We start from the raw sequence: 27220 nt of genomic DNA, 5'->3' as shown, positions 1-27220 counted from the left end.
TGACTTTAATTTGCATGTTTCTTCTAATTTAAGGTTTTAAGACTAGAGCAACTGCCAAATGTGCACTATAATTTACTTACAGTGCATTCTAAATTCCTTATGATAAAAATGTATGATGGTTACCGCTATGGCGAAAAACCAAACAGTACAACTTTAAGTAGTTTCCCCCTTTTAGACAAATTTAAGCGAATCAGACAATGAATTCTGAAACTGTATTTGTGTACATCATTCAAAGTATACACTGACTTTTCAAATTCTCAGGACTAACAAGGTTGTAAAACCTTATGTCTGCTGTGGGTATGTGCTTGAGTGTATATAAGTTCAACACCAAATGGCAAACAAATGGATCTAAAATAAAACAACAGAACAACTAAAAATTCCAGGTTAAAATACAGGTGAAAATCTGAAAACAAAACAAAGAATTGTAAGAACTCAAGTCACTTAAATTTAAAAGTAAAGCAAAAGAATCTGGAGTTGCACCAGCACCAACACATATTAGACATGTGTACTGTCCATTATTAAGTGTATTCTTCTAAAGCAACTGTGATCCATAGTTTCTGATAATACACTTGCTGTACTGTAAAACTGTGCTTCTCAGAAACTATGCAGGTTTTAGTTAATTAGGTAGCTGTGCATTTCGTGCATATAAATTATGATGCATATGATAAAGAAATATGCCAGTGTTCTTAGAGCATGTTTACTTTGGTGGGAAAATTTTTGTTTTTTTTCCTTCAAAGTTACTAAAATAATTTTTTTAGCTATACATTAAATAGGGGATTTATTTATTTATTTACTGTGATATTTTCCTACTCTCATTTAGAAATTTTTTTTCTTTTGGTGGAAACTCAAATACATTGATGTTGGAATAAATTCACATGAAAATAAAGAAAATTTTAGTGATGCTGCTAGGAGGTGACCGTTTAGCAGTACCGCATCCATGAACTGGGGCATCACTCTGTGTAGAAGAGCTGTACCTAAATAACATAACCATAGGAATACCAGGATCTTCCAGACTGAGGGACAGGAATAGAAAAGAAAACACACACACACAAAAAAAAGATTCAGGGAAAGATACAGGAAAATAAGCAAGAGGCTGAGACTGTTTTAAAACCTTAGAGCATATTTTTGTTTTCATTTTTTTTCTGTTAGGGTCTAATCTAAAAGCAAAATTTCCATAAAGTATGCTGAAATGGTACTTTAATTAATGAAAATATTGGTAAAAATAGATAACAAAAGTAAAAGAGCACATTGACTGGGCTGTCTAATACAGTAGCCACTAACCACATATGGTTATTTAAATCAAAGTAACGAAAGCTAGGTAAAATACAGTTTCTCAGTTGTATAAGTTATATTTCAAATATATTTCAAGTTGTACAAAATATTTCCAGTTGTACAAGTTATATTTCAAACACTCAATAGCCGTATGTTGTCAGTGGCTCCTGTACAGATAGAGATATTTCCACCATCACAAAAAGTTCTATTGGATAGCACTTACTTATCCAAAAAACTATAGATTTTAATACAAGAGCTATCTTCAAGGAAATGTTTTCATCCTTTTTAAAAAATGAAATATGATTCTAATCACTCTCAAGTTTTGATGAGTAAGTCAGAGGAAAGACACCTTTGACTTCAACTTCTATTCAAAACAAGATCATCCTTGTATACTCTTCTTCCATTCTCCACTGAATCCTATACTTACATATGTATTTTTACGTGTGCATGTGTTTATTTCCTCACTCCAGTAGATAACCAGCACATTTAATAAACATGTAATTAACAAGTTGTTTTTAGCAACTGCTTGGTTCCCAGTGGTCAAACCTATAGGGCATGTAGGTGAGCTAAATGAGCTGTCCTACAGTGAGGCCTGAAAGCCTGATTAGTGTGCAAATGAGGACATGGGGGTGGGGTAAGGACCACATTTCAGCGAATGAAGGAGCTACCACTTGGGGCATGACTGGTCAAACTGATGGGGGGCGGTTTCAGCCCTTTCAGCTGAGAAGAACTGAAGACCAAGACTTAAATGGATGAGTAAGTCAGGGCTCTAATGACAGAGCGATTGAGGTGCCAGCGCAGGGTGCACCAATGGGCCTGCTTACCGCTTTGCAGGGTTTGTTTCCCTCCAGAAAGCACGCCGCTGGGGAGCATGCCTGTGGGCGTCAGGCCTTTCAGCGTCAGCACACTCTCACTCTCTTCTCTGCAAAGGCACAATGGGGGTGGAGGGGACATTACCTTTTATTTTCTTTCAAGAAAAAGATCAGACTTATAGGGAAAAAATGTATATAAGAACGCACATTGAAAAAAAAAAAAAGAACTCACATGGACCTCTTCCTTGGCTCCCTTGTTGTTTTCCCCTTTTTTACTTAGAACACACTGTATTTTCACACATTCATATAGAAGTCATGTTACGCAAATGACATGACTGCTAAGATAAAGCTGGGAATTATAAAACTGTCAGGGGTTCACATGCTTCTGAATCCTGAAGATATGGAAAACAATTCTGATTTTGTAACCAGGTGTCACAAAACGAAGTGCTGCTGGGTATCTTCCATGACACCATAAAAATGTTAAAAAAAAAAAAAATGAGCCAGGGAAAGAGCTGTTATAAGTTTTACTGCTAAGGCTCAACAAAATAAGTAGGGCTGATTTGACTTGGGAGAGAAAACCAGACAGAAAAAGGGAGATTTAAAAAAATCTGACCTATGGATTATCCTCTTAGTTACTATACTTGAATTTTTTTTCATGATATATAATTGCTGCTTCAAGTTTTATTACATTGTTTTATTTAATTTTTTTCTTCATGATACATAATTGCTGCTTTAAGTTTTATTACATTTGTTTAGAAGGAATGAATGAGTCCTGCAAGTTCAGTGAGGAATGTAAAGCATTAGAGCAAAGGTGGCCTCATTCATCAGGCCACAGGGAGCAACTATGCTCTATTTTCAGCTTTAACATGACTTTTCAAGATTTGGCTGCTCCTGCACAGTTATTACTGACTTTGATCTGGTGTCTCTGGGAAAGGCTGATGGTGCTTTTCATCCTGCTCAGGGCTCCCTGCTTTAGGTATCAAATCACTAAATTACTCTTTAGTGACTCTACCAGGAGTGAGATAGAAAAAGCAAGAAGCAGAAATCAAAAGAGCCACTGTAGCTACTCCATGAAAAAGAGTTGGAAAAAATCTGGCAAAAATTAGAATATGATATTATACAATGTGGAGATGGACTTTTCCCCAAGACAGTCCTATTTACCCTTGTTAATACTGTAATTGTGAATTGTTTTTATACTCCTCACATATAATCATACTGTAGATTAAAGTAATCATTTGAGGAGAAATATACTTTGTGTTATCTAAGAATAGATAACCGAATTTAAGTAGAGTAGTTAATCCTTTTTAAGAAAATATTTGTTTTTTTAAGTCCGTGCATAATAACAACATGATGCATGATCCATGTAAAAAATAACTAACATATGGGAAATGAAACTAAATAATCTTTTCATTCTCAATGATTTATTTGAATAATATAGATTTTCATAAACAAGCTTTATGGTTCATGTTCATTTCCTAGAAATCTAGTGAAATACACCTGGTAGATTCGTCTTTTACTGCAGGGAGTGAATGAAAAATAGGATTATAATAGCTGTTCTATTTTATAATATGTTGAATCTATTGTGAAATAAATGTTTTAAAGTGCTGCAGCACATAGAGGGCATAAAATGTGAAGCAGACCACTTACAGGCTTTCTCTACAGAAATAATTTAATAGATTTCAATTTGACTAAAATAGTGAGGAACTAACAAATCCATTTAAAATATAATTAAAGAAAAGAAAATAGTTTCTAATAATATATTTAAATGACCAGACTAAAGTATTAAGACACTATTCAGTGACATATAATCAAGGCAAAACAGAGCAGAGGACCATGATCTCACCTGAGAACCGAGAACACTCTGGCCATCTTGCCGATGGCTCGGATCTTATTTCTTATCACCTCCTTCCTGGCTGCAGCCGTTGCTCCTGCATTTTAAAAACATAGTTGAGAAGTCAGGTGACTTTTTATTGAACTCTAACTAGTTGACTAGTTTACATATATAACAAACTGCTGTAAGCCAAATCAGGTTTGTTTTTTGTTCCCCTTGGGCTTCCCTGATGGCTCAGTCAGTAAAGAATCCACCTGCAATGCAGGAGACCCAGGTTGACCCCTGGGTTGGGAAAATGCCCTGGAGAAGGAAACAGCAACCCACTCCAGTATTCTTGCCTGGGTAATCCCATGGACAAAGGAGCCTGGCAGGCTACAGTCCATGGGGTTGCAAGAGTCAGATATGACTTAGTGACTAAACCAAGGATTTATCTGTGAATCAAGTTCAAAAGCTTATGCTTCCAGGCATAAATGCTTGCCTGTGACACTTTACAGGTTCTCAAAATGCCAAAGAGCAACTTTTGAGATTTCCAATGAGGCAGGTTCCTGTCCTCTTCTATTTATACAAAGGGAACGTGTACTGGCACGAAGAGGAAGTGAGTCACCAGGATCTTCTACTCATTTCCGGTCTCCATGCTTGGAGACTACTTTAGGAAACTTCTTTTGCAAAAGTTGTCCTTTGAAGTGATCAAACTAGGGAGTTTCTTAACCCCTTATGTTCCCTGGGAGTATTTATAGTATTTATAATATTTATAGTATCAATGGCCGTAAAACATTTGTTTTAGCACTTGATACTCTTTCATCTACTGGTTACTGCACAAATTCTAGAAGAAAAAGCAGAAAACTACTGAACTGGATTTAGTGAGAGAGGGTGGAACATAGTTTGTATTTTAGCACTTATGTAGAAGAGTTACACATAAGTCTAAGTTTTACCACTGACTGCATTTTCCAAATTTAAAAAAGTCAATCTACATAGGTTGCTGTTATTATAAACATTTTTGCTTTTTATATATTTTTATATAGTTTTAGAATAATGTTATATGATCTTTAGTGAATCTATTTTATTTCTTTTTAAATTTTCAAGGTAATGTTTGAAGAAGTGCAAAACAGAAAAAAACAAGTTCTCTTTTTAAGATTTTTATATGTCAAAGTAAAAGGGATGGCATGCATGCTCAATCACTCAGTCATGTCTGACTGTTTGGGACCCTATGGACTGTTGTAGCCTATCAGGCTCCTCTGTCCATGGAATTTCCCAGGCAAGAATACTGGAGTAGGTTGCCATTTCCTCTTCCAGGCAATCTTCCCAACCTAGGGATCAAACTCGAATCTCCTGTGTCTCCTGCATTGCAGGCAGGCTCTTTACTGCTGAGCCACTGGGGAAGCCAAAAGGGATAAGATATCCTTTTTAAACATATGGGACTTTGTAGAAAGTGTTAATACAAGCAGATTTTCTTTCTAATTCTACTGCCACTAATAGGAATATAACAAAATATTCTTAGCAGACCATATCAGATAATATCAGAAATGTTTGTAATTCAACAGTTATCACACAGTTTGTTCAGAGACTGGTCTAAAGGTGATAATTGGTATACATTTTGATCTCTTAATTCATGGTAAGTCCAAGCTTTATGACCTTTTTTTGAAGGAAATATTTTTGCTGTTTCTTATGACTTCTAAGAATTGGATTTGAAATCTTTTCATTGTTTGATAAGGGCCAAACAATTAATCACTGACCTAACACTTCTATAAGAAAGAAAACTTACAGCAACAGTCACACAATTTGGAAATGGCTAGAAAAAGGCCTCTGATTTTCTATTCACCCCAAGGAAGTGAAAATATAATGGGTCACTTTTTTCTTCTGGGTGGGTTAATTTGTCAGAGGTGATACTACCTTAGAAGCTGTGTACCTGGGAGCTGGTTTCCTCTTTTCTCTGACTTAAAAGCCCTCACCCAGCCCCTATTTTTGTCTATTTCTTTTTCTCTAGTGACAATGACACCATAGAAGGTATCCCCCAACACATCTAACTGGTTTGCATCTATTTTTCCCCATCACTTCCCTACTCCCAATCTGGGCGTGGCCACGTGTCTTGCTTTGGGTAAAGCAACATTAGCAAAAGTGATGCTAGCAGGATCTTGAAACGCACACAGGCTTGTTCTGTCTCTTGCTCCTTGGTATTTTTCCAAGAGAGTTGAAAACTTATGTCCACACAAACTCCTGTACACAGATGTCTATACTAATTTTGTTCATAATTGCCAAAATGGAAGCAAGAAAGATTTCCTTTAGTAGGTGAATCTACTGTGGTCCATCCAGATAATGGGATTTTTATTTGGTGTTAAAAAATACTCATCTCTCAAACCAGAACTTATGGCTTTCTCCCATATGGACTTAAACTTATTTCACTCATTTGCAGGCAGAATAGCTTGACTAAGCTACAATCTTGTGTTTCTGATAACCAAGTAGAAACATGGATTCTCATTTATAATTGGTTCTGTTAATTAAGTCTGTTAATTGGTCAGAATTTTGGAGGAGAAAATGGAGTGTGCCTAAAACTTTATTGGCCCTCCCTAAAACTTTATTCTGAGTTTCTAATAATATTTAGTTATTATCTATGATGTCCAATTGTGATTCTTTACATAAAACCTGTCCTAGAGGCCATTTGAAAGTTTAAAGCTTCTGTGCTTAAATTTTAGATGATTTATGATCTACTAAAGGACATTTAAGACTACCAAAGGACATTTGTTAAGGGGGAAAAAATGTGGGGTAGCAATTAGTCGCCTTACAGTGGTTTTCCTACATATTTTTTTTAGTTGTTCAGTTAAATCCTGCATCAGTCTGACTAACTGGTGTGCTACTACAACCCTAGGCTTAATATTCCCCAGTCTGACTGACCCTGTCTGTCAGAAGTCATGATGTGCTAAGTAAGGGGAAAGAGTCTGACCCTCTCCAAAAACAGTATGGCCAGATCATAAAATCAATCCAACAGACACAAGGAATGGAACATGTGGGAGGACTCCAAAACTGGTGACTATATTTAGCAGCACAACAAGAAAAGCAGCAAGGAGTAGTCTAGAAGTGTAATTGGGTATATTTAAGAGGAATGAGAAGGGGGAAAAGTCAAGTCAAGTAAGTGAGAAGTATCTGAGAAGGCTAATCTCTTAGAACATTTTCATTAAAGGACTTGTAAAAACCATAACAGCAACAAAAACAAAGAAACTAACAGGAAAGGAAGAGAAACAAATTACGCAGAGCCGTCCTTTTCAGTTCAGTATGAGCCAGGGAACTCAGAAAAATGCTCAAATAACTGTGGAATTTTAAATGTAAAAGAACATTCTGACAGAGCCAGTTTAGGATTCCTTATTTTTCAGACCTAGGGACTTACTGGAGAGTACTATAGAGGGTACCGAGCAGGTATACTTTATGTATTCATGGCCGTGTTCCCAACAAACAGTAATTCACAGCATATGGTAATGGTAAGTAATTTATCTTAATGAAGAGATGCTATCTCTCTAGATTTCTCAGTAACCCTGGTAAGGAAGAGGTTTTAGTACATCTTTTATAAAATTCAAATGTATTTACTCAAAAAGTCAGTGAACTTAAGCAAAGAACAGTAAGAAGACACCTTAAAAGTGAATATCTCAAAGCTTTATCCTGGGCAATTACCTTCTCTATATTCCACATAATCAAAATCAAAACGAATACTACACATTTACAACCCATGAAAATGTGAAATATTCAAATAAAATATTTGAATTAATATGTAATTAAACTTAGAGAAGCTGAACAACAGCAGGATAGAACTAAGTTCAGATATAAAGGTTCTTGCATATTTAGTATTGTTATTCATTAAAACTCTTATTTAAATACTTAGGCTCAATTGCAAACCCTCAACAGTCTGTAATTCTATAGAAAGGTCAAGGAAAAATGCACATTTTCAGACTTTTACTAGCTGTGACATGCAAATACAATGTCACGTTTAACATTCTTGGAACTTAACTCTATTTAGGTTGTGGAAATGTATCACAGTAGCTCAGCTTAAAATTCAGAATATGGAATAATGAGGGCACAAAAAATACTTTTTATGTTAAACATATAGCATGCCGGATCTTCATTCCCCAGCCAGGGATTGAACCTGTGCTCCCTGTATTGGGAGTGCAGAGTCTCAACCAGTGGATCACTGTCTCCTGCACTGCAGGCAGATTCTTTATCAATCTGAGCCAGCATGGAAGCCCAAGAAGCCCAAGCATTAAACAATTTTTAATAGGCAACTACTGTTAACAAATTTTCAGAGAAGACTATAATCACTTATTTTAATTTGAAAGTCCAAAACTGAGAGGCAATCTTTCATAAGGTTAAAAATGATGAGCAATTTTAAGTAAAATTACATTTTGTGTTTCCATTCAAATAATTATCACTTTTTTGGGGGGCCTGTCTCTTGCTTTACCTTTTAAGTTCTAATCTTCTTTTATGCCTGGGGTATTATGCTACTATTTTCAAAAGCTAGGCACTCTGGCACACTCCATTTTCCTCAGAGGTTAATGTACAGACCAAGGGAATCTTTAAAGATCCGCTTTTACCATGTGTCCTTCCTGACCTTAACTCAGTGCCCTGCTGACTCCTCGTGGAGTTTGGAAGGTACCTATGCCAAATGGCCTGCTGAGTGAATGCTGACAGGCTCTGAAGGGAACTGGAAACTTGCAGCAGCTTCACAGCGACGAGCGGTCAAGTGCCAGGGCAAAGACAGGTTCTAACACACGCGCTACCGGCCACACATTACAGACCCTAGCTCCCTATGGCTCGCTGTTCCCATCCATCCATTGAGTGACTACTGTAATTCCTGTTTTAACTGAATCAGCAGTGTGGAAGGTACTCTACAGAATACAATTTAGTACCCAAATCATGTATTATTCATTACGTGTTCTTGTGAATCCTTTGTTATTCTATAGCCTGCCGTGAGCTAACAGCTAGCAACAGAAATAGGAGTGAAGCATGGTTTCTGCTTTAGGAGATCACTGGATTACCAACAGCACACAGTGACAAGGGTGAGAGAGGAGGAGGCCGTGGAGTGGGGAGCGCTGCTGTCAGCTGGAGAGAGTGCACTGAGCCCATCTCTTCTTAAACTCCCTGTTCAGTAACGAACTTCCTGTCCGTAGCTTGAAACCAGCGGTAGGGAAGAGAATTTATACCAACAAAATCTGCAAGTCCTACAAACAAGGGCCATTTTCTTTCTGCAGTGATGGGTTGTTAAACATTTACCACTGGAAGTAGGTGTTAATTGTCTGGAGGAAAATGTTCACCCAAATGGTGACAGCTGAAGGATCCTAAAGGATAAGTAAGAGTTAAAGAGGAGGGAAAAGCCTCCACAGAAGGACGAGAATTTTCAAACATGTGGAAGCTGCAAGAATCCATGAAATATTCAGATGATGGGTGAGATGTCTGGCACACATCGAGTTTGGGTACACTGGGGTGTGGGTAGTGTGGGAAGAAAAGCAGGGCATGCCTGGGGCTAAACTGTAAAGGCTTTAGCGTAGTGCTAGGAACAAAGAAAACATTTAGATATAAGCCCCAGTGGCTCAGAAGGTAAAGAATCTGCTGCAATGCAGGAGACCTGGGTTCAGTCCCTTGGTCAGGAAGATCCCCTGGAGAAGGGCATGGCAACACACTCCAGTATTCTTGCCTGAAGAATTCCACGGACTGAGGAGCCTGGTGGGCTACAGTTCAAGGTGTTTCAAAGAGTTGGACATGACTAAGGAACAAACACTTTCATTTCACTTTTTGTACTCATCATAGAGGTATAGAGAACATACTTTGCACTTACCCACCCCTTTTCCAAAGAAAGAAAGAAAAAGAAAGAAAGAAAGAAAGAAAGAAAGAAAGAAAAAGACAGACTGATGGCTGGGTAGAGAGACAGAGTTGTGACAAAGCAAATATACCCAAATGTTAATTGTAAAAAGTAAGTGATGGGGACAGGACTATACAATTCTTTCAACATTCCTTTATGTCTGAAACATTTCATAATAAAATGTGAAAAAAAAAAAAGAAAAAACAAACACACCATTTTATCTGGAAGAAGCTTGCTTTTGAGAGAAAAGCGAGATAGCAGTTTTAAGAACAGGAGTCTCTCCATCCCTCCTTTTCTTTGTGTTACATGAAGGATGCATGAACTCAACAAAGGCAGTCAGGAAGAAAAGTCCTCAGTGCCGTGACCTCCATCCCTGCTCTTCTCCAACCAGGTGCCGGGGGAATCTGGACTGCTAAGATTTTGTTGATTAAGCCCAATTCAACAGAATCTAATTGCTTCTGATACCTTTTTGAAACTGTAAGAAGTGAAAATGATGAGCTACATAAAAGTTTTACACTTAAATATCTTATAAAATAGGAATATTTTCGTATTATTAGAAGGTAAAAAAGCTGTTTTCAAAAAATTGAGTGCTTAATATTTAATGGAGAAAGTACTGGGACAGTTCAACTTCATTTTTACACTGGCCTCAAATGTTTTATTATTTAGGCTTCTTTCTTTGAATGACTTTTAACAAGTGTATCCATAGCACATGTCTTTAAATCAAATACATTATATTAAAAGGAGTGTATATATATTAACATCTCACACTTTTTCAGAAGAAAGATATAGTTTAAGAACTATATTCTTACTGATAGGCTTCAAATATCTTAAATCTTTTAATTCAAAATCAGAAAATAATATAGAAAACTCACTTTTTCAAATTTGTTAAGGGAAATGAAGTCCCTCTCTATAAGAAACTTATGCCACTGGAAAGTAAAATTTTATTATGATTCATTACTTTTAAGCAGAGTTTAGACATGTCTCCAGGTTTTATTTTTCCGACACATAGGGCAATTACTGAATTTGAATAAAGGTTATTGATGGAACAAAGCCTAAGGTGTTGAGATAATAAGATCTTTTGTTGTGTACATTTAAGACAAAAGGTTTCCATCCAAAATCAGCACTTTAGAAATAGGATACCACGCAAAGACAGAGCATGTCTTCAGAAGCGTCTAAAAACTTTGCATAATTTGTCTTTATAGCTCTGGACAAATGATGATGAAATCATCATTTATGATCATTTATGGGAGGACACTTTTTCCGAACTGGCCCCCATAAGGCTTGGAGCCAAACCATGTGCCTACAACTTATTTTCTTGTCGTTTCTTTCTCTGACCTAGTTTAACAATAACAAGTCTTGAGCTTCTATATTCAACAAAGTGACATTGCACAGAAATTACTTAAACATTTACTCAGTTTTGCCCTTGGCTGTGGTGAGCTTGACAAGCGCTTCACTACATTTGTCTATATCACTAGGCACTTGAGTCCTGGGAATTAGGGACAGTATCATAAGCTCTGAGAAACTGTGTCCACTCTGATGAACTGGCTATAATGATGCAATCTTTACCTTGTTTTCACTTATGCATCTACAAAAGACTATCCCCCAAAGAATATTATTCTCACCTCCAAGTTTAAATAATTATGTGGAATACATAATGTTGTAAACATTGCCATTTTAAAATGAACTGACAATACTACTTTTTAAAAAAAAACCAGTGGTATATAAATAACACAGCAATGTCATCCTATCATCACCCTTTCAAAGAGAAAATTCTCATGTTGGTCCTTTTTTCTTTGAAATTGCATTTCCATTCGATTTTCCTGATTTTACTTTAGTATATTATATACACTATTTTATCACATTATACTTTTCTTCCAAAAGATATGTTTAAAATTTTAAATTTATTTTAAAAAATTTCCTAAGACAATGAGGCCTTACGTCTTACAACTTCTTTTGTAATCAAAATCACGATTATTAGAAGTACATAACTGAACCCAGTAGCACAAGTATATGGTCAATGTTCAAGAATATTAAAAAAAAACACAGAGATATAATTTGATTGAACCTATCCCTTAATGATAAGGATGAAAGGGCAGTTACACTGCCTTGATTAAGGAGACTTCCTAGGCACTGAGTTTTTCCATTGTCTCTTAGTTTTAGTGCTCTGGGCAGTGTTCACAGTGACTAATAGGGAGGCCCATGCCTTTCTGCTAAAATAAGAGAAAAGCAACTGAGAATGAATGAGGAGGTGGCAAAGGAAAGACTGCAGTGAGCTTGCATCTGATGAGGTCCCAGGCTGATCGTCTTTAGGAATGAAGACACATGTAGGCTGAGGATGTAAAAATGGATTCCCTTACTCCTCTTGAAATCCCTTTGGGGAATCCCAGTAGTCCAAATACTCTGGCATGAAGATAACTGCTCTATCAAGAATTATATCACCCAATTTCTACAGGTGATAGCTGTTGGAAGATCTTCTTGACCAGCCATAACTGGAGAATCCTGCATTGTTGATCCATTTAGGGTCAGTGCTGGTTTAACCTAGTTCAATGAGATTGGAGGTGTTGCTCCTCCCATAATAGCTGTGTGTGTGCTTATGTAGGTTATTCTATTGGAGAAAAACACCTTCAAAATAACAAATTAAAAAATCTCTGTAAAAATTGATCTTTTTGAGGACTACAACCTAAAATGCGTGGAATACCTAATTTTGATTCTAACAATACTATATCAAATATCTATAGGTGATAAAATTGAGACATAATGACTACTCGTTCCAAACCACTCCAAACCACATATTCTGAATTTCTTCCATATGTTTTTTAGCTCAACTAAAATCTCAGCATGTAATAGGCCCTACAATGGTGTGATATTTGGCATAGGGCTAGTCTGTCTTACATATCATTTTGAAAGCGTCAGAGGATCCTTGAAAATATGTATATTTTTTAAATAAAAAGACTCTCCTGTGTAGCGGATTTTTAAAAAGGCCAGCACAGTCTAGAATATTTATTCTAATTTCTCTTGTCATAAAACATAACTGGATTCTTTGGATAGGAAGTCTTAAAAATGTACAGACTACTCCTAAATGTCAAATAACTGTCATTATTTGGTTATCTTAAATACATAGTTAAAAGCTACTTTCATTTCCAAGTGTTAATTTGATTCCACGGACTTTTGTTCTCTGAGACACTGTGTTCCATCTGTTCAATGATTCCCTGGTATAGCTGCAGAAATTGGCTATAAGCATAATTATAACTTGGGTAAAAATTAGACTTTAGATTAGGAAGCTTGGTTATTTTTTGAGATACTCTCACATATTCAGCTTATGCCTTACAGAGGACATTTCAGTTTATCTATATTTGCCCAAGTGGAAACTAGTAGCATGTGAAATGCCATTTTGGATTGACTTCATTATCATAACAGACATGCATCGATTTTATGAACTGACAATGAAAATAAAAGCAAAATAAGATGAAATAACAAGTGTCAAGCTAATAATGGAGATGTATTGCCTATAGAAGAAACACTCATAATGCCTGGATGTTTAACCTATCAAGGATTATTCTGAATATACATGAGGATATAACAGTTGAACAATGTACTTATTAAGGACCTAATTGGGCATACATACTAAATGCTGGAAGAATGCATTTAGACCAGTGCCAGGTACCATGCTACCTGCTGAAGCACTTAGCACAGATCTTTGATACATGATACTCAAAAATGTCTTTTCTTTATATTAAGAAGCAAATGCTTGTGCAGAGGTGAACAGTCCAGTTCTTCTAACAGTAGCATTTCTCACTGTAAATTAAAAGGCCGATCGTGTGATCTTCATTAATATCAAATTGCCTAGTTGGTGGCCTCAGTTGTGTTTTGTGCTAAACACTGGCTAAAGGCCGGACCGCAGACGATGTTAGTTCACTAGGGAAGAATAGAAGCCAGGATGCTAATGGCCTTGAGTCAAAAAAAAAAAAAAAAGACCATTCCACAAAGATGGGCGACCAAATAAAAATCAAGATTTCTGTTTCTTTAAAATTCTGAGAAAAACTGGATGAAATGTCATAGCTTCTCATAAGCTAAGAGTAAAAACGAAGGGGAAAAGTTGATTTTTAGGAGAGCAAGAGTAGACTACCCTGATAGAAAAATATTTTTAAACTTTAGATTTTCTGAGCATTTATTAAAGCTTTTCATATAGCCTTTAAACATGCCACTTGAGATCAAACAACTATAAAGAGAATGTTTTACAAACCTTGGACTTATAACAACTCTGCCATTGTTCAATCAATTAGTAATTATTCTAAGTACAATCTTCAGATTAAGAAGTTGGACCCACAAAATGCTTTACTACAAAGAAAGTGGTGCTTCCCTGGTGTCTCACAGGTTAAAGCATCTGCCTGCAATGTAGGAGACCCAGGTTCAATCCCTGGGTCAGGAAAATCCCCTGGAGAAGGAAATGGCAACCCACTGCAGTATTCTTGCCTACAGAATCCCATGGACAGAGGAGCCTGGCAAGCTATGGTCTATGGGGCTGCAGAGAGTTGGACATGATTGAGCAACTAACACACTTACTTATTAATAGGGAGAGAGCTGTATATAACGTTTAGTTCATTCTGCAAAGTCTGCATTTTCTGTAATGTGAAATTATGCCAGCTAATAAACTCATTTGTGCAAAATCATGTAGTATTAAGAAGAGAAAAAAGTACCTTTAATATCTGTGTTATTATATCATTTAAGTTGGCAATTTAAAAAGATTTTCATTATTATAATCACAAAAAGTCAGACTTGATGATACTGGCTACACTATGATGGCTACCCAGGCATCTTGTTTGGTAGTTCAGGCCCCCAAATATTAATAGCCCTATATATGGATGGGAATTTATACCCTAGTATCTAGTAAATATCTGTGTACATTTTTAGACATGTTTCAGTTTTAATAATATACTGGATATAAATTTTGTTTCCTTTTTATAGCATAATCATGATGAAAAAAGGCAGTTACTTGTACTATGAAGGAAACAAAGTACAAGGGATACATTTATGTGACCAAACTGATTTAGCCTCTAAATCACACACTGAAACATTAATTTTAAAAAATTAACAATAAACTGGAAAGTAATTAACAAAAGTATGACAAGCAACCACAAAGACTTTTACAAAATATTGACTAGTCTTTCTTTTTATAGATGTCTTCCTTTCCTTTCTCTAATTACATAATGCAAATTCAGGTATTTTTAAAAAGATACGAGAACTTAAAACTGATAAGCTGATATCCATCTTTGACATGTAAGTTTTTGGAAAAATTACATGGATTTCTCACATGGTCATACTTCTTAAAACAGTAAAATACACAAAGTGTTTTTCTTTCCTTCATCAGAAGAGAACAAGAAAGATGTCCTTACGTTTCCTCCAACTATCAAATATTTTATTCCAATTTACACTCCTTCCTCCAACCATCTAAATCTCTGTGAAAGCAACCTATTTAAAATTGGTTTCTTATTGTACTATACTCTCAGCTCAATGAAGGCAGAGACCATGTGTTTATTTACCACTGAATATACAGATATGGTATTCTATGAATATTTTATATAGAAATTTAAAAATAATATAGAAAATAAAATAGAAATATACCATGATATAAAAATTGAAGTGCTTTGAGTTTTATTTTAGTATTTGGCTTTTTAGAAAATGATTTCAGTTTTCTGTTTTAGCTATTATAAACATTAAACAAATTTTGCTATTTGCCTCTTTCCAATAATCTTTTATCTGACCAAATGACAGCCTAATATTTCATTTTCTGGTTTTCTGGTAAGATTTATATCTCATAGTAATTTTTATGCATTTGGTGCAAATATTTTTAAACAGCTGCTGCTTGAACTGCTCCACAATCCTGGTTCTCACTGTCTTTCCCTCATCACTCTTTTCTCTATTTCATTTGTTTGTCTTTCTTCAGCTTCATAAAGAAGGGATACTTTTCCTGACCAGTGCTCAATTTTCTGATGTTTCCTTCCACATCAGTAACTTTGGAGGCACATTTGACTCTTAGTAGGTTCAATTGTGACTTTTAACACAAAGCCTCAGTCACCTGCTCCAGTTTCATTCCCAAATTCCAGGGCTCCATTTCCAAATCCTGTTTGGATGTTTCCAGAGCCATGTCACTTTTACTCAAACTCATGTCTGTCACTAAACCAGGGGTTCCCAACTTTCGGGATCTAATGCCTGATGACCTGAGGTGGAGCTGATATAATAACAATGGAAATAAAGTGCAGAATAAACGTGATGCGCTTGAACCATCCTTAAACCAGCCTCTTCCCCCCGCCCCCACCAACACCCCCCCACACACATCCCTGGCCCGTGGAAAAACTGTCTTCCATGAAACAGGTTTCTGGTGCCAAAAAGGTTGGGGATTGCGACACTAAACTCATCTTTCTCCTGAAACGGATGAAGTTTTTCCATAACTGTTCTCATCCTCCTAGGTATCAAGGTTTGAACCATCCAAACCTGCTTCGGTTTCCTTTGCCCACTGATTCCATAGTTGTAAGTCCTTGGCCGCTCTCTGGAATAGCTCCCTCTTCCTTTTATTATTGAAACTATCACTGTTCCAATCTAGTCACCTCAACCTTGAAATACTGTATTCAGTTTCTAAATTATAACCCAACTCATCCTTTGTTCTTTCTCCAAGCATTTTTCCAAGCTTGGAAAAAGTATTTGCTTTTTCTCAAACACAGCTTTTAAGATGACGGCAGGTTATGCTAAGAGTTGATAGAACAAGAATCATATGGCCACTGTGCCCTCAGAGCTCTTGTTTGGTAATATGTCTAAACATTTCTTTGAATTTTTTCATATTAAATGTAATACTTTTGCTCCCAAACTGCCAATTATTATAGGACATAATTTTTTTTTTTCCTTCAGATTGGGAACCTGAAATGTGAGATGCTGAAATCAGCTGCTCAGAAATGACAGTGATTACAGCCATAGGAAGAGCTCTAAGCTAATGGTTCTCCGTATGTGTGCTGCCAGACGCACAAAGCAGAAGGGAGTTTTTAAGATGACATTCATCTCAGACACTCATCATGGCAAACAAATACATCTTTGGTAGAAAATGCTTTACCCGAGTCCTTAAAGAGGTATTCCTCAAGGACCAGTAAGATGTCACATAAGTCCTACTAATTTCCAACTTCGCACTTTAAAACGTTCTGCATAATTTTTTAAAGTTAGACAGAAAGCAGTGGGGAGACACTCTGGAACCTGTGATATTAGATTTGAAGAATTATCTAATAATCCAAAGCAGATGATGGAAGATAATTTTCTTGTATACAATTTACATGGTTTCGTAGAGGCATGCAAAAAACTGCTCTGATTCCATATTCGGTGACTTGCCTGTGGTTAACATTAGGATAAGGCAAAAACGTGGATAAAGGACAAGAGTTCCGCCATGTGGTTTATTCCTTTAGATGAAAGCAGAGACATAAATTCTAATTTAGTCCTAAGTCTTTCCAGGGCAGCTTGAAACTATACTTGGCTTGAAATGTATTAGTTTTTATTATTTTTTCTTTCTTATTCTACAGGATTTCAGTTTTACCTCCACAGTTCTTTCCTGTTAGCCAGACTTATCACATAGCACCGTCTCAAACATAATTTGCTTACATATATGTACATATACATATATATAAGATAGTGATCTCAGAGTCTAAGATTTTAGACAAAAAGAAAGTTCCAAATAAATATTTCTAACTCATGAAACTGTCATTAGGCTTTTAAGGCTATTCCAGACTTCCTTATTATAATACTGAACAGTAAAGAAAGCTTTGTGATGGAGATTGCTTGATTTCTGTCAGCTTTTCTGCGCCCCACTCCACACACTTTGGAATCACTTACTAATCCGTGCTCTGAAATTAGTCTTCTTCATTAATGAGAATTAACTACTAAATGAGATACATCTACTTGGACTTCGTTCTTCGCTGACATATACTGGGGAATAACAAACCCAAATTAAAACCAGACTATCCTTTTATCATCCAAAATCAGAAGTGGAAACAGGAATCAAAGACCCCGATACATATAAACCAGATCCTCAAAAGACATTCAGTTGGCATTAAACTGCCTCAAAACTTTACAAGATAACAGAAGTTTTGTATTTTATTTTCAACAGAAAAGAACCACAGACCAATTTAAAACAGTGATCTTTTTCTAGACAGGCTATCAAATTCCTTTATTTGTAAGGCAGAAGCTGAGGAGCAGAAATTCATGACATGATTTCTACCCACAGAAGCCTAGGGAAGCCAGGAGACTTTTTGTCTATTCAGATGCAATAAAATTTTTCTCATTATCAAACACATAACTTCTTGGAGTGAATTAAGGTTAAAGGAGTAAAACAAAACTATTTTATTTGCTCTGACTTTCATGGTCAAATGATTGTGCAAAAAATCTATTTCTTTATTTTATGGCTATTTAACAGAACAAACTAAAATATATTATGTTTCGCTAATAGTGTTGTTTTGCCAAAAAAAAAAAAAAAAAGCTCATCATGCTGTTAACAATTCAAGCACTATAACAATAGCTTGTGGAAAGTTCAAGAGTCTGAGAAACAGGCAGACATTGGCATGAATCCAGGCTCCATGAGTTCACTAGCTCTTTGACCTTAGGTTTTAACCTCACTGCCCTGAGCTCTGTATGGAAAACCAGGATAATCATAGCACCTATATCAAAAAGTTGTCTTGAGGATTAGGGACAATATAAATCACCTAGGAAATTTCCATAAGATAATTCATAGTTAATTACAAGTTTTTGCTGGTCAAAAGGGTAAGAGTTAATACAGATAAACCACTTGGAATGATGCCTAACACCTAAGCGTTAGCTGTGGCCACGTTCATTGTCAAGTGGTGAAGGAGAGCTGACAGAACCCACAGGAACAGAAGCAAAACGAACCCCACACCTAGCACTCCTCAAGGACATGAGGAGAATTCCTATCCGTGACAGACTTTATAAAACTAACAAGCCCCTTGATAAGGTCCTCTGAGAGGCACGGTCTGTAAAGGCCCATTGTTGTTTATTCACTAGGTCATGTCTGACTCTGCAAGTCCATGGGCTGTAGCCCTCCAGGCTCCTCTGTCCATGGGGTTTCCCAGGCAAGAATACTGAAGTGGGTTGCCATTTTCTTCTCCAGGGGATCTTCCCGACCCAGAAATCAAACCTGCTCTCCTGCACTGCAACAGGCAGATGCATTACCACTGAGCCACCAGGCGAAGGCACCATTACTACCCTGGATTGTATAGCTGATGTTGGATATCAAGCAAAATATGGAGAAAGGTTTGATAAAGACTCATCAAGAGATGTCTTCTCTTTAGAATAAGCAGCAAGTTAAGGAAGAGCTTTAATTAAGTCTTTTGATGTCTTCTGATTCCTGCTTTCACCTCTGGACTGATAGAACATAGGGCCAGGCCCCAGAGAGAAACAGACACTGCAGGCTGCCTAAAGGAGGAACAGGGTGGGAGAATGGAACCTTGATCCTCAGGTTGAAAATAACATCATACAAAAAGAGCAAAAAAAAAAAAAAAAAAAAACCTACAAGATAAGTTCTCAATAAACTCTTGTCCCCCAAAGAGTTAAATAGTTCTGGGAAGATTCTCAAGTTGTTCTCTGAGTAGCTTTGAGGAAATCCATAATTTCTGTGTCGTGGTAAATAAAGCACTAAAGAACATTTCTGATGATTTACTCTGAAATGTATACCACCCTAAGTTAAACACATTTTTAACGAAAACTTTACTTCTGTTTTCCTTTTTCTTTCTCATAAATTCTCAAATTTATGAGATATGAGCATTTAGAAGTTGGAGCTGTTTCTCTGCAGAAATGATCTAAGATTCAAACATGGTAGTGGATGACCCCACCCTTACAGCAGAAAGTGAAGAGGAATAAAAAGCCTCTTGATGAAAGTGAAAGTGGAGAGTGAAAAAGTTGGCTCAAAGCTCAACATTCAGAAAACAAAGATCATGGCATCCGGTCCCATCACTTCTTGGGAAATAGATGGGGAAACAGTGAAAACAGTGTCAGACTTTATTTTTGGGGCTCCAAAATCACTGCAGATGGTGACTGCAGCCATGAAATTAAAAGATGCTTACTCCTTGGAAGGAAAGGTCTGACCAACCTAGATAGCATATTCAAAAGCAGAGACATTACTTTGCCAACAAAGGTCCTGCTAGTCAAGGCTATGGTTTTTCCAGTGGTCATGTATGGATGTGAGAGTTGGACTGTGAAGAAGGCTGAGCGCCGAAGAATTGATGCTTTTGAAGTGTGGTGTTGGAGAAGACTCTTGAGAGTCCCTTGGACTGCAAGGAGGTCCAACCTGTCCATTCTGAAGGAGATCGGCCCTGGGATTTCTTTGGAAGGAATGATGCTAAAGCTGAAACTCCAGTACTTTGGCCGCTTCATGTGAAGAGCTGACTCATTGGAAAAGACTCCGATGCTGGGAGGAGTTGGGGGCAGGAGGAGAAGGGGACGACAGAGGATGAGATGGCTGGATGGCATCATTGACTCGATGGACGTGAGTCTGAGTGAACTCCGGGGGTTGGTGATGGATAGGGAGGCCTGGCGTGCTGCGATTCATGGGGTCGCAAAGAGTCAGACACGACTGAGCGACTGAACTGAACTGAGTAAGAGCGCTGGTCTGCTTAGAAAGAAAAGAATTCTTCCAAGTGCCCTGAAAAGGACACGCACTTCTATCATTGGCATGAACAGGTTTAAAAGCAACTGCTGATGACCACAGCACATTGATTAGAACTAATTATTTTAAAGCAGAGGAAGTTCCAAAATGCATCCTTTCATGTTAGTGACTAAGCAAGTGGGTAAAGGAACTCACTAAATGAAGTAAACCTGAGCCAGTCTTGGTGATACTCAACTGTGCAGGAAACACCAGCACTGTTGAAATGAGCAGGTGCTTTTGGCTTTAGGATCTGGCAGCACACAGTAGGTGCTCAATATATATTTACTGAATGAGTGAATTAACATGTAATTACAATCATATGCAGGGCTACTTATTTCATACCATGTGCTATATATTTAATATTATTGGTCAATAAACCTTGCTAAAACAGAGATTTGTTTACAGAGCAACACCTCTGTATTAATGCTACTTAATCTTCTTTTTTGAGGAGTTACAGAAACATAGTAAAAGGTATCTATTACAAAATGCTTGTTGACTTTTAAGATTTAAATTTCATCAGGTTAGTATTCTTTCTTGAGGGAAAAAGAATATCTTTCTAACCTTCCATTAGGAAGATTTAGTATCTCTTAGATGGTATTATAACTATCTAATATATATAGATAGTTATATATGGTATATAACCATCTAACTATACCTGGAAAAGTTAACAATGGCAAACTGTGGCTTTAACATATGAAACAGCTAGAATCTGGATAAAGCACAGAACATCCACTGGTTTTCTGAATATTTTAAAATATATCAATATGTTTACTTAAGAAAGTTCTTACAAACTATTTTTTTTAGCTCATTCTAATCTAGTAAAAGTTTAAAAAAATTCTTTTCTTCCCTGTATTGTACATTCCCTTGCAGTGTGATATATGACTAAAGAATAGTAACATGGAGACAAGTAATGAAGACAAGAGAAGTTAAGGAAGGAGAAAAACCTTGAGATAGTAGAAATAATTGTACACTTCAAATTTACCTAAGTATATAGACTGTGTGTATGTGAGTGAATGGACACTTTCATTTTATTTTTGCCTAAAGAGTTAGGTATTCTGCAAAGACTTAGGTATTCTAAGAGTTAGTTAGGTATTCTAATACAAATTAGATGTGATTTGTACTAAGCTCAAATAAATATTAAATCATGCTGTTCAGACAGTAACTTTCAGAAAAGGCTACATTCTTGCTTCATTTTACACATGTACAGTTTCAAAAGGCAAAAATTGTATCAATTTAAACTTTCCACAATATCTAGTTTCCACTGCTACCATTCCCTTTTATTTGATAATGTCTTACTTTATTGATATTTTATGTTTACACATCAGTCTCTCCAATCAGACTGAAACTTCTTCTTAAGTCTTTAATGCATTTTGGAATCCTGAGTGCCCTGTGCAGAGTAGGCACATGTTAAACATTTATGGAAATGAATTTTGCTCTTGCACTTTCCTCTTCCAACTACATTTTTGTATATTACCATCCCTTTTAGGGCCCTTTTGTAAGAGCCAGAGTAATTTTTCTCTCTATCCACATCAGGAATCTTTGTCTTTTATAGAAAGTGTACTCCCTGAAGGTAACAAATACAAAATAGTATTTTTAAAAAACAGTAATAAAAAAACCTAATAATTTATTTAATTATTACAGATATGAACAGATATTAAGTTGACATAAATATCAATATGTCAATGTCTAAGTTATGTTTTATCATAGACATCAAAATTTGAATAACTGACAGGAACAATTGCACTAAAAGAGCCAAAAAAGTGACTTAGCAATGTGAGCTACTGAAAGATGGTTATTAAAGTACTTAACTGCTTCAACTATGTTTTCAAGGTGATGGGAAAATTCTCTCATGGATTTTGTTTCTTATATTTCTTCAAAGCAACTATAAAATATCATAACATTGTTCATTCTCAACAGTATATTATTTACACATAATCTGAATCTTAGAAATTTATTCTTAGGGTTATCTGTAAGATGCCAAGTAACTACCTAGTAAACTGAATTAGCTCAAAGGCTCAAGGCTCTTACCATCAAATCCATCTTCTTCTGACCCTAGTTCATCGTCTGAGCAGATGTTGAGGACATTTACCAGCATCTCAGTCACTGAGGAGACAAAGGAAAGAAAGAAAAAATAGTCTAAAACATTTACTGTAATATTAATTATTACTCTGGCACTGTTAATGAGCAGGCTTGGCAGTAACATTCTTACCTATATTGAAGATGGAATTTCCTGCATAATAGTTTTTATAAAATTCAGATCATAAAAGATATCAAGCTTTGTGTTTCTATGTAGACTTTATATTATTAAAATTATCAGCTCATGCCTACAAAATCTAATGGAAACATTGACCAGGTATCAGTCAATAGATACTGGACCAAAGAAAAATGTGGATGTGAATATAGTATACATCTATGAAGGAGAAAATGCTTTTTAATTTTTATTTATTTGTGCAAAAATGCTGTTAGATTTAGACAAGGTTACAAACATTAGGTTCATAGGGATCAAGTGAATGCTGGAGCTCTTTTTAATTTTTAGTCCCCCAGAGAACTCAGTTTAGTGATAGAAATATGGCTTGTGTTTACAAAAAACTGATAATTGATGAACTAATATATTTGACATAGCTTTGAGAATATTGATTTAAAAAATTAATGTGTTGATATATATATATATCATTAAATTTCATTTTCAAAAAGGTTTTACAAATGAAGCTTAGATAAGTCTAATAAGAAATTTACTTGAGTAAATAGATTAAAAGAGGGCTGTATAAAAGCATTATACACAGAAATTAGTACTGCAACACTTTATACTAAGTTACATGTTATTTGCGTTAAACATTTTTAAAAGTTAGGTTGGGTTCTATCATGAGTGTGAAAAGAAGCTTGTCCAGTATTTCTTCAAGAGTTCAGTTTTAAAATCAATGTTCTTCTAGCATTAAAGATATATGTGAAAGGGTGAAACTTCAGTGGGGCCAACATTAACCCAGAGCTTCAGTTTCATTATCAAAAATAAGTTATGTACACATATATTACTATATTCTTTTGTTACAGATGTTCAAAAAATCTGATTAATTAATGGAAACAACCCACATGAAGGGTGTTCAAGGATAGTTGTCAGGATTCTCAGTGCTTTTCTGTCCATGCTATGATCTGATGGGTGCAAGGAAGTGGTGACATGGAGTAGAACCGGGAAGATTTATCTATTAAAATTAAAATTTACTGACTCTTAAAATTTACTTTTGACTTGTTTTGGTGTTGAAGGGGAAGACTTCTTTGATGACAATTCATAACTTCATAATCATTAAAGGATATTTAAAGAAAAAAACAAGGATTGTAGGAAAATATTATACATATTAATATATTACATATATGTATGAATGTAAATACATAATATTTCAGAAAAATGCACAGCTTTTCTCTAAAATTCCCCCACAGGCCATTATTTTTCTAAAACAAGTGCCAGCTCTTATGTTTATTACAATGTCTATTCCCTTTCTCTGTGATGCTCAAGACTTGGCTTGAGGAATGATCCAGACTATCACCATCATGCCTCCTGAATGGAAAACTCAAGTTCAGTGGGTGCAGGCTTTTCCTCAAAATTTTTGTTGCAGTTTAGGTCAAAATACAAAAAAACAAATAAAGGGGGACTGAAGGAAAGAAAGAAAAGACCAATTCTTCTGAAAAACTGGAGCATGCTAATAAACAACTTTTAAAATATACATCTTTCTCATCTAATGGTCACAATATTTATCACCAATCAGTTGCTCAGTTGTGTCCAACTCTTTGCCACCCATCGTGGCAGGCTCCTCTGTCCATAGGATTTTTCAGGCAAGAATACTGGAGTGGGTCACCATTTCCTCCTCCAGGGGATCTTCCCAACCCAGGGATCCAACCCATGTCTCCTACATTGCAGGTGGATTCTTTGCTCTCAAGCCATCATTATAATGAACTATTTTGTTGTTGTTGTTATTGTACATGCTGTGTTTCAAAATATTGTAAACGTTAATCACTTTCATTCAATGATTATTATTAACATCAGAAATGTGAGGAAAGCCTGGTTATCTCAACCTTTTAATTTGACTGGTAGTTTGTAAAATAAAATAGAACTTTTGAATTATAATACAAAGGGGTAAGAAGAGAAGGTAGCCATTATTATAGCTTGAAGCCAGTCAAAACTATGAATTTGTTACTTTAAGTTGGATTATTCTAATAAGATTATGTAAATTATCCTAATAGTTCTCATTTCTTTTATTTCCCCCTTAATTCCATCCATTACATGTTAATAATATGTACAATGACAGACTTTCAAATTTCTGCTCCTATGGTGCAGCTTGTGAGTTTTATTGGTTAGACCAAAGGCTTTCTCTTTCTGAATATTTCATGGTAAAAGAGCCACAAGTTTTCTCCTTCCTTCTCATATCATTTTATGTAACACCAACATACATACACTGCCAGGTGTAAGACGGATAGCTGGTGTGAAGTTGCCGTGTAGCAGAGACAGCCCCGTCCAGTGCCCTGTGATGACCTGGAGGGATGGGATGAGGGGAGAGGAGGCAGGCTAGGAAGCCAGGGGAGGTATGTATAATAATGGCTGATTTGCACTGTTGTAACAGAAACCAATGCAACATTGTACAAAAATTTGTTTTAAATATATCTAAAGAAAAAGAAAAAAAAAGAACATCCCAGGATTCCACAACACACCTTTTTCCCCAACAAATGGCAGGGACCAGGTGAAAACATCCATGAAATTTGGAAGCCAGTATGGATGAGGAGAACAGTTGAATTGCCTGATATTCATGACATTGTTCTCATACTTCAATACTGCAGCTGAAAAAAACAAAAAGAAGGAAATTAGATTCACAAGCATATATTTCTGCTTCTACACATGGCTTGAGTTGATCAAGAGAATGCAACTAATTGACTTAAGCTCCAAAATATCAAGGCAAATAGCTTCATCTGTCATGAATGTTTATACTAGTTATGGATTTAATCTTCACTCAGCGTAATATGTAACTGCAAAATATATGAATGCCATATATGAAAATTCATTATAATTTGGCAAATATATATAAAAAAATAGTTAATCAAACACCAGGAATTGGATTAAGCTTTTTTGCAGCCAAGAATATTTTAGTCTTATTTAAAATTTGATGAGACAAATAAAAGTGGCATAGGTAAGTTAGTGCAATATAATAATCTCAAATATCTGAACAGAATTTATTTCTACTGCTTTTAAACCACACTTTTTTTCCCCAGTAGAACTCATAACAGTTGTACAAACAGTTTAAATTAGACTGCAATCTTGACTTAATAAAGTAAAATGTTTGGATTGAATTCTGCCTTAAATAATATGCTGGTATCTGACTCCACCCTTGACTTCCGAAAAGGATGCACCATCCGCAAAGAATAGGAAAATAAATCTGCTTGCTTTACTCTGGTTTGTCTGGTGTCTGTAGGCTGGATTGATACTCATATAGAATGTTATGGTTGAAGAGATGCTAAGAGCACAGCTGATCTCCCTTCTAACCAGGTTCAGAATTTCATCTATAGCAATCAGGACACAGTGTGAGCAGGTCTCTGTGAATACTTTCAATGAAGCAAAAGCTTTACTACTTACTGATCTTAGTTCTCCCTTCTGAAAAAATACAGAACAAGTACACTTCTGTTTCTTTAAACATTAAGAACAATACTCTCATATTGCAGACTTTCTATGATGGCATGATTAGCATCTGTGTGTGCGTGCTAAGTCACTTCAGTTGTGTCCAAATCTTTGCAACGCTATGGACTGTAGCCCGCTAGGCTTCTCTGTTCCTGGGATTCTCTAGGCATGAATTCTGGAGTGGGTTGCCATTCCCTCCTCCAGGGGATCTTCCTGACCCCGGATTTGAACTAGCATCTTCTGCGGCTCCTGCACTGCAGGTGGATTCTTTACCATAAAGCCACTTAGGAAGCCCATGATTAGCATTTTCTTAGCAGAAATTACTGAACAGATCCTGATGCTACTGCTAAGTCATTTCAGTCGTGTCCGACTCTGTGCGACCCCATAGACGGCAGCCCACCAGGCTCTGCCGTCCTTGGGATTCTCCAGGCAAGAGCACTGGAGTGGGTTGCCATCCTAAGATGATGTCAAATGAGTTTTTTTATGGCTTTGTCTGGCGGTTTAAAATATAGAAAAATTAATCATTTCACTACCTTAAAATTTTTAGGCTGACTTTATAAGTGAAAGATTAGTTACAGCATGTGATTCCTATGCATAAACACAGGCCTTAAAAATCTTTTTTTTTTTTAAATTACTGGAAGTTTACTAGGTTTGAGCTTTTGCATCAGTGTCTGCACTAACATCTTTTCTTCTTACTTGATGATATCTTTAACTTAACATTGCTTTCATAGCTCCACATTTTTCTTTTACTTTGAATGTTTTCTCAGAATCTCTGAATTTCCAAATTCTTCCCAGACCTTGGTGCCCAGCTCAAGCACTATCCCCTCTTTGAAATCTTTCCTGATTTCTTCTGATGAGTGTCTTTCCTCTAAATTCCCAAAGCCCTTGACTTAAAGCTCTATTTGCATTTATTATTTAATTTAAATACAGGAATTCTATGTATATACATATATGCCCAATGTCTCCCTGTGTCTGTAAGGAAAAGTACCCTTCAGCAGACTTAATAGTATTTATGTTTGAGTGCTGAAGAATTGATACTTTTGAATTGCATTACTGGAGAAGACTCTTGAGAGTCCCTTGGACTGCAAGGAGATCAAACCAGTCAATCCTAAAGGAAATC

The 27220-nt window shown here is 36.1% G+C and overlaps 1 protein-coding gene across 2 annotated transcripts in view; it reads right to left on the bottom strand.

The window, feature by feature from the left end:
• Nucleotides 1-27220, bottom strand: part of PPP3CA (protein phosphatase 3 catalytic subunit alpha) — a 325113-nt gene that overhangs the window by 6820 nt on the left and 291073 nt on the right. For both annotated transcript variants that reach the window (XM_061419557.1, XM_061419558.1), the window contains exons 9-12: nucleotides 25143-25268; nucleotides 22473-22547; nucleotides 3928-4012; nucleotides 2097-2194 (exon numbers count right to left, since the gene is read on the bottom strand). In XM_061419557.1, the coding sequence (XP_061275541.1) occupies nucleotides 2097-2194; nucleotides 3928-4012; nucleotides 22473-22547; nucleotides 25143-25268 (384 nt within the window). The remainder of the gene's footprint in view (nucleotides 1-2096; nucleotides 2195-3927; nucleotides 4013-22472; nucleotides 22548-25142; nucleotides 25269-27220) is intronic.

The sequence above is a fragment of the Bos javanicus genome, chromosome 6, assembly GCF_032452875.1.
Source record: "Bos javanicus breed banteng chromosome 6, ARS-OSU_banteng_1.0, whole genome shotgun sequence".
Classification (NCBI taxonomy): Eukaryota; Metazoa; Chordata; class Mammalia; order Artiodactyla; family Bovidae; genus Bos; species Bos javanicus.
The sequence above is the reverse complement of the archived record's forward strand: the minus strand, read 5'-3'. Positions and strand labels throughout refer to the sequence as shown.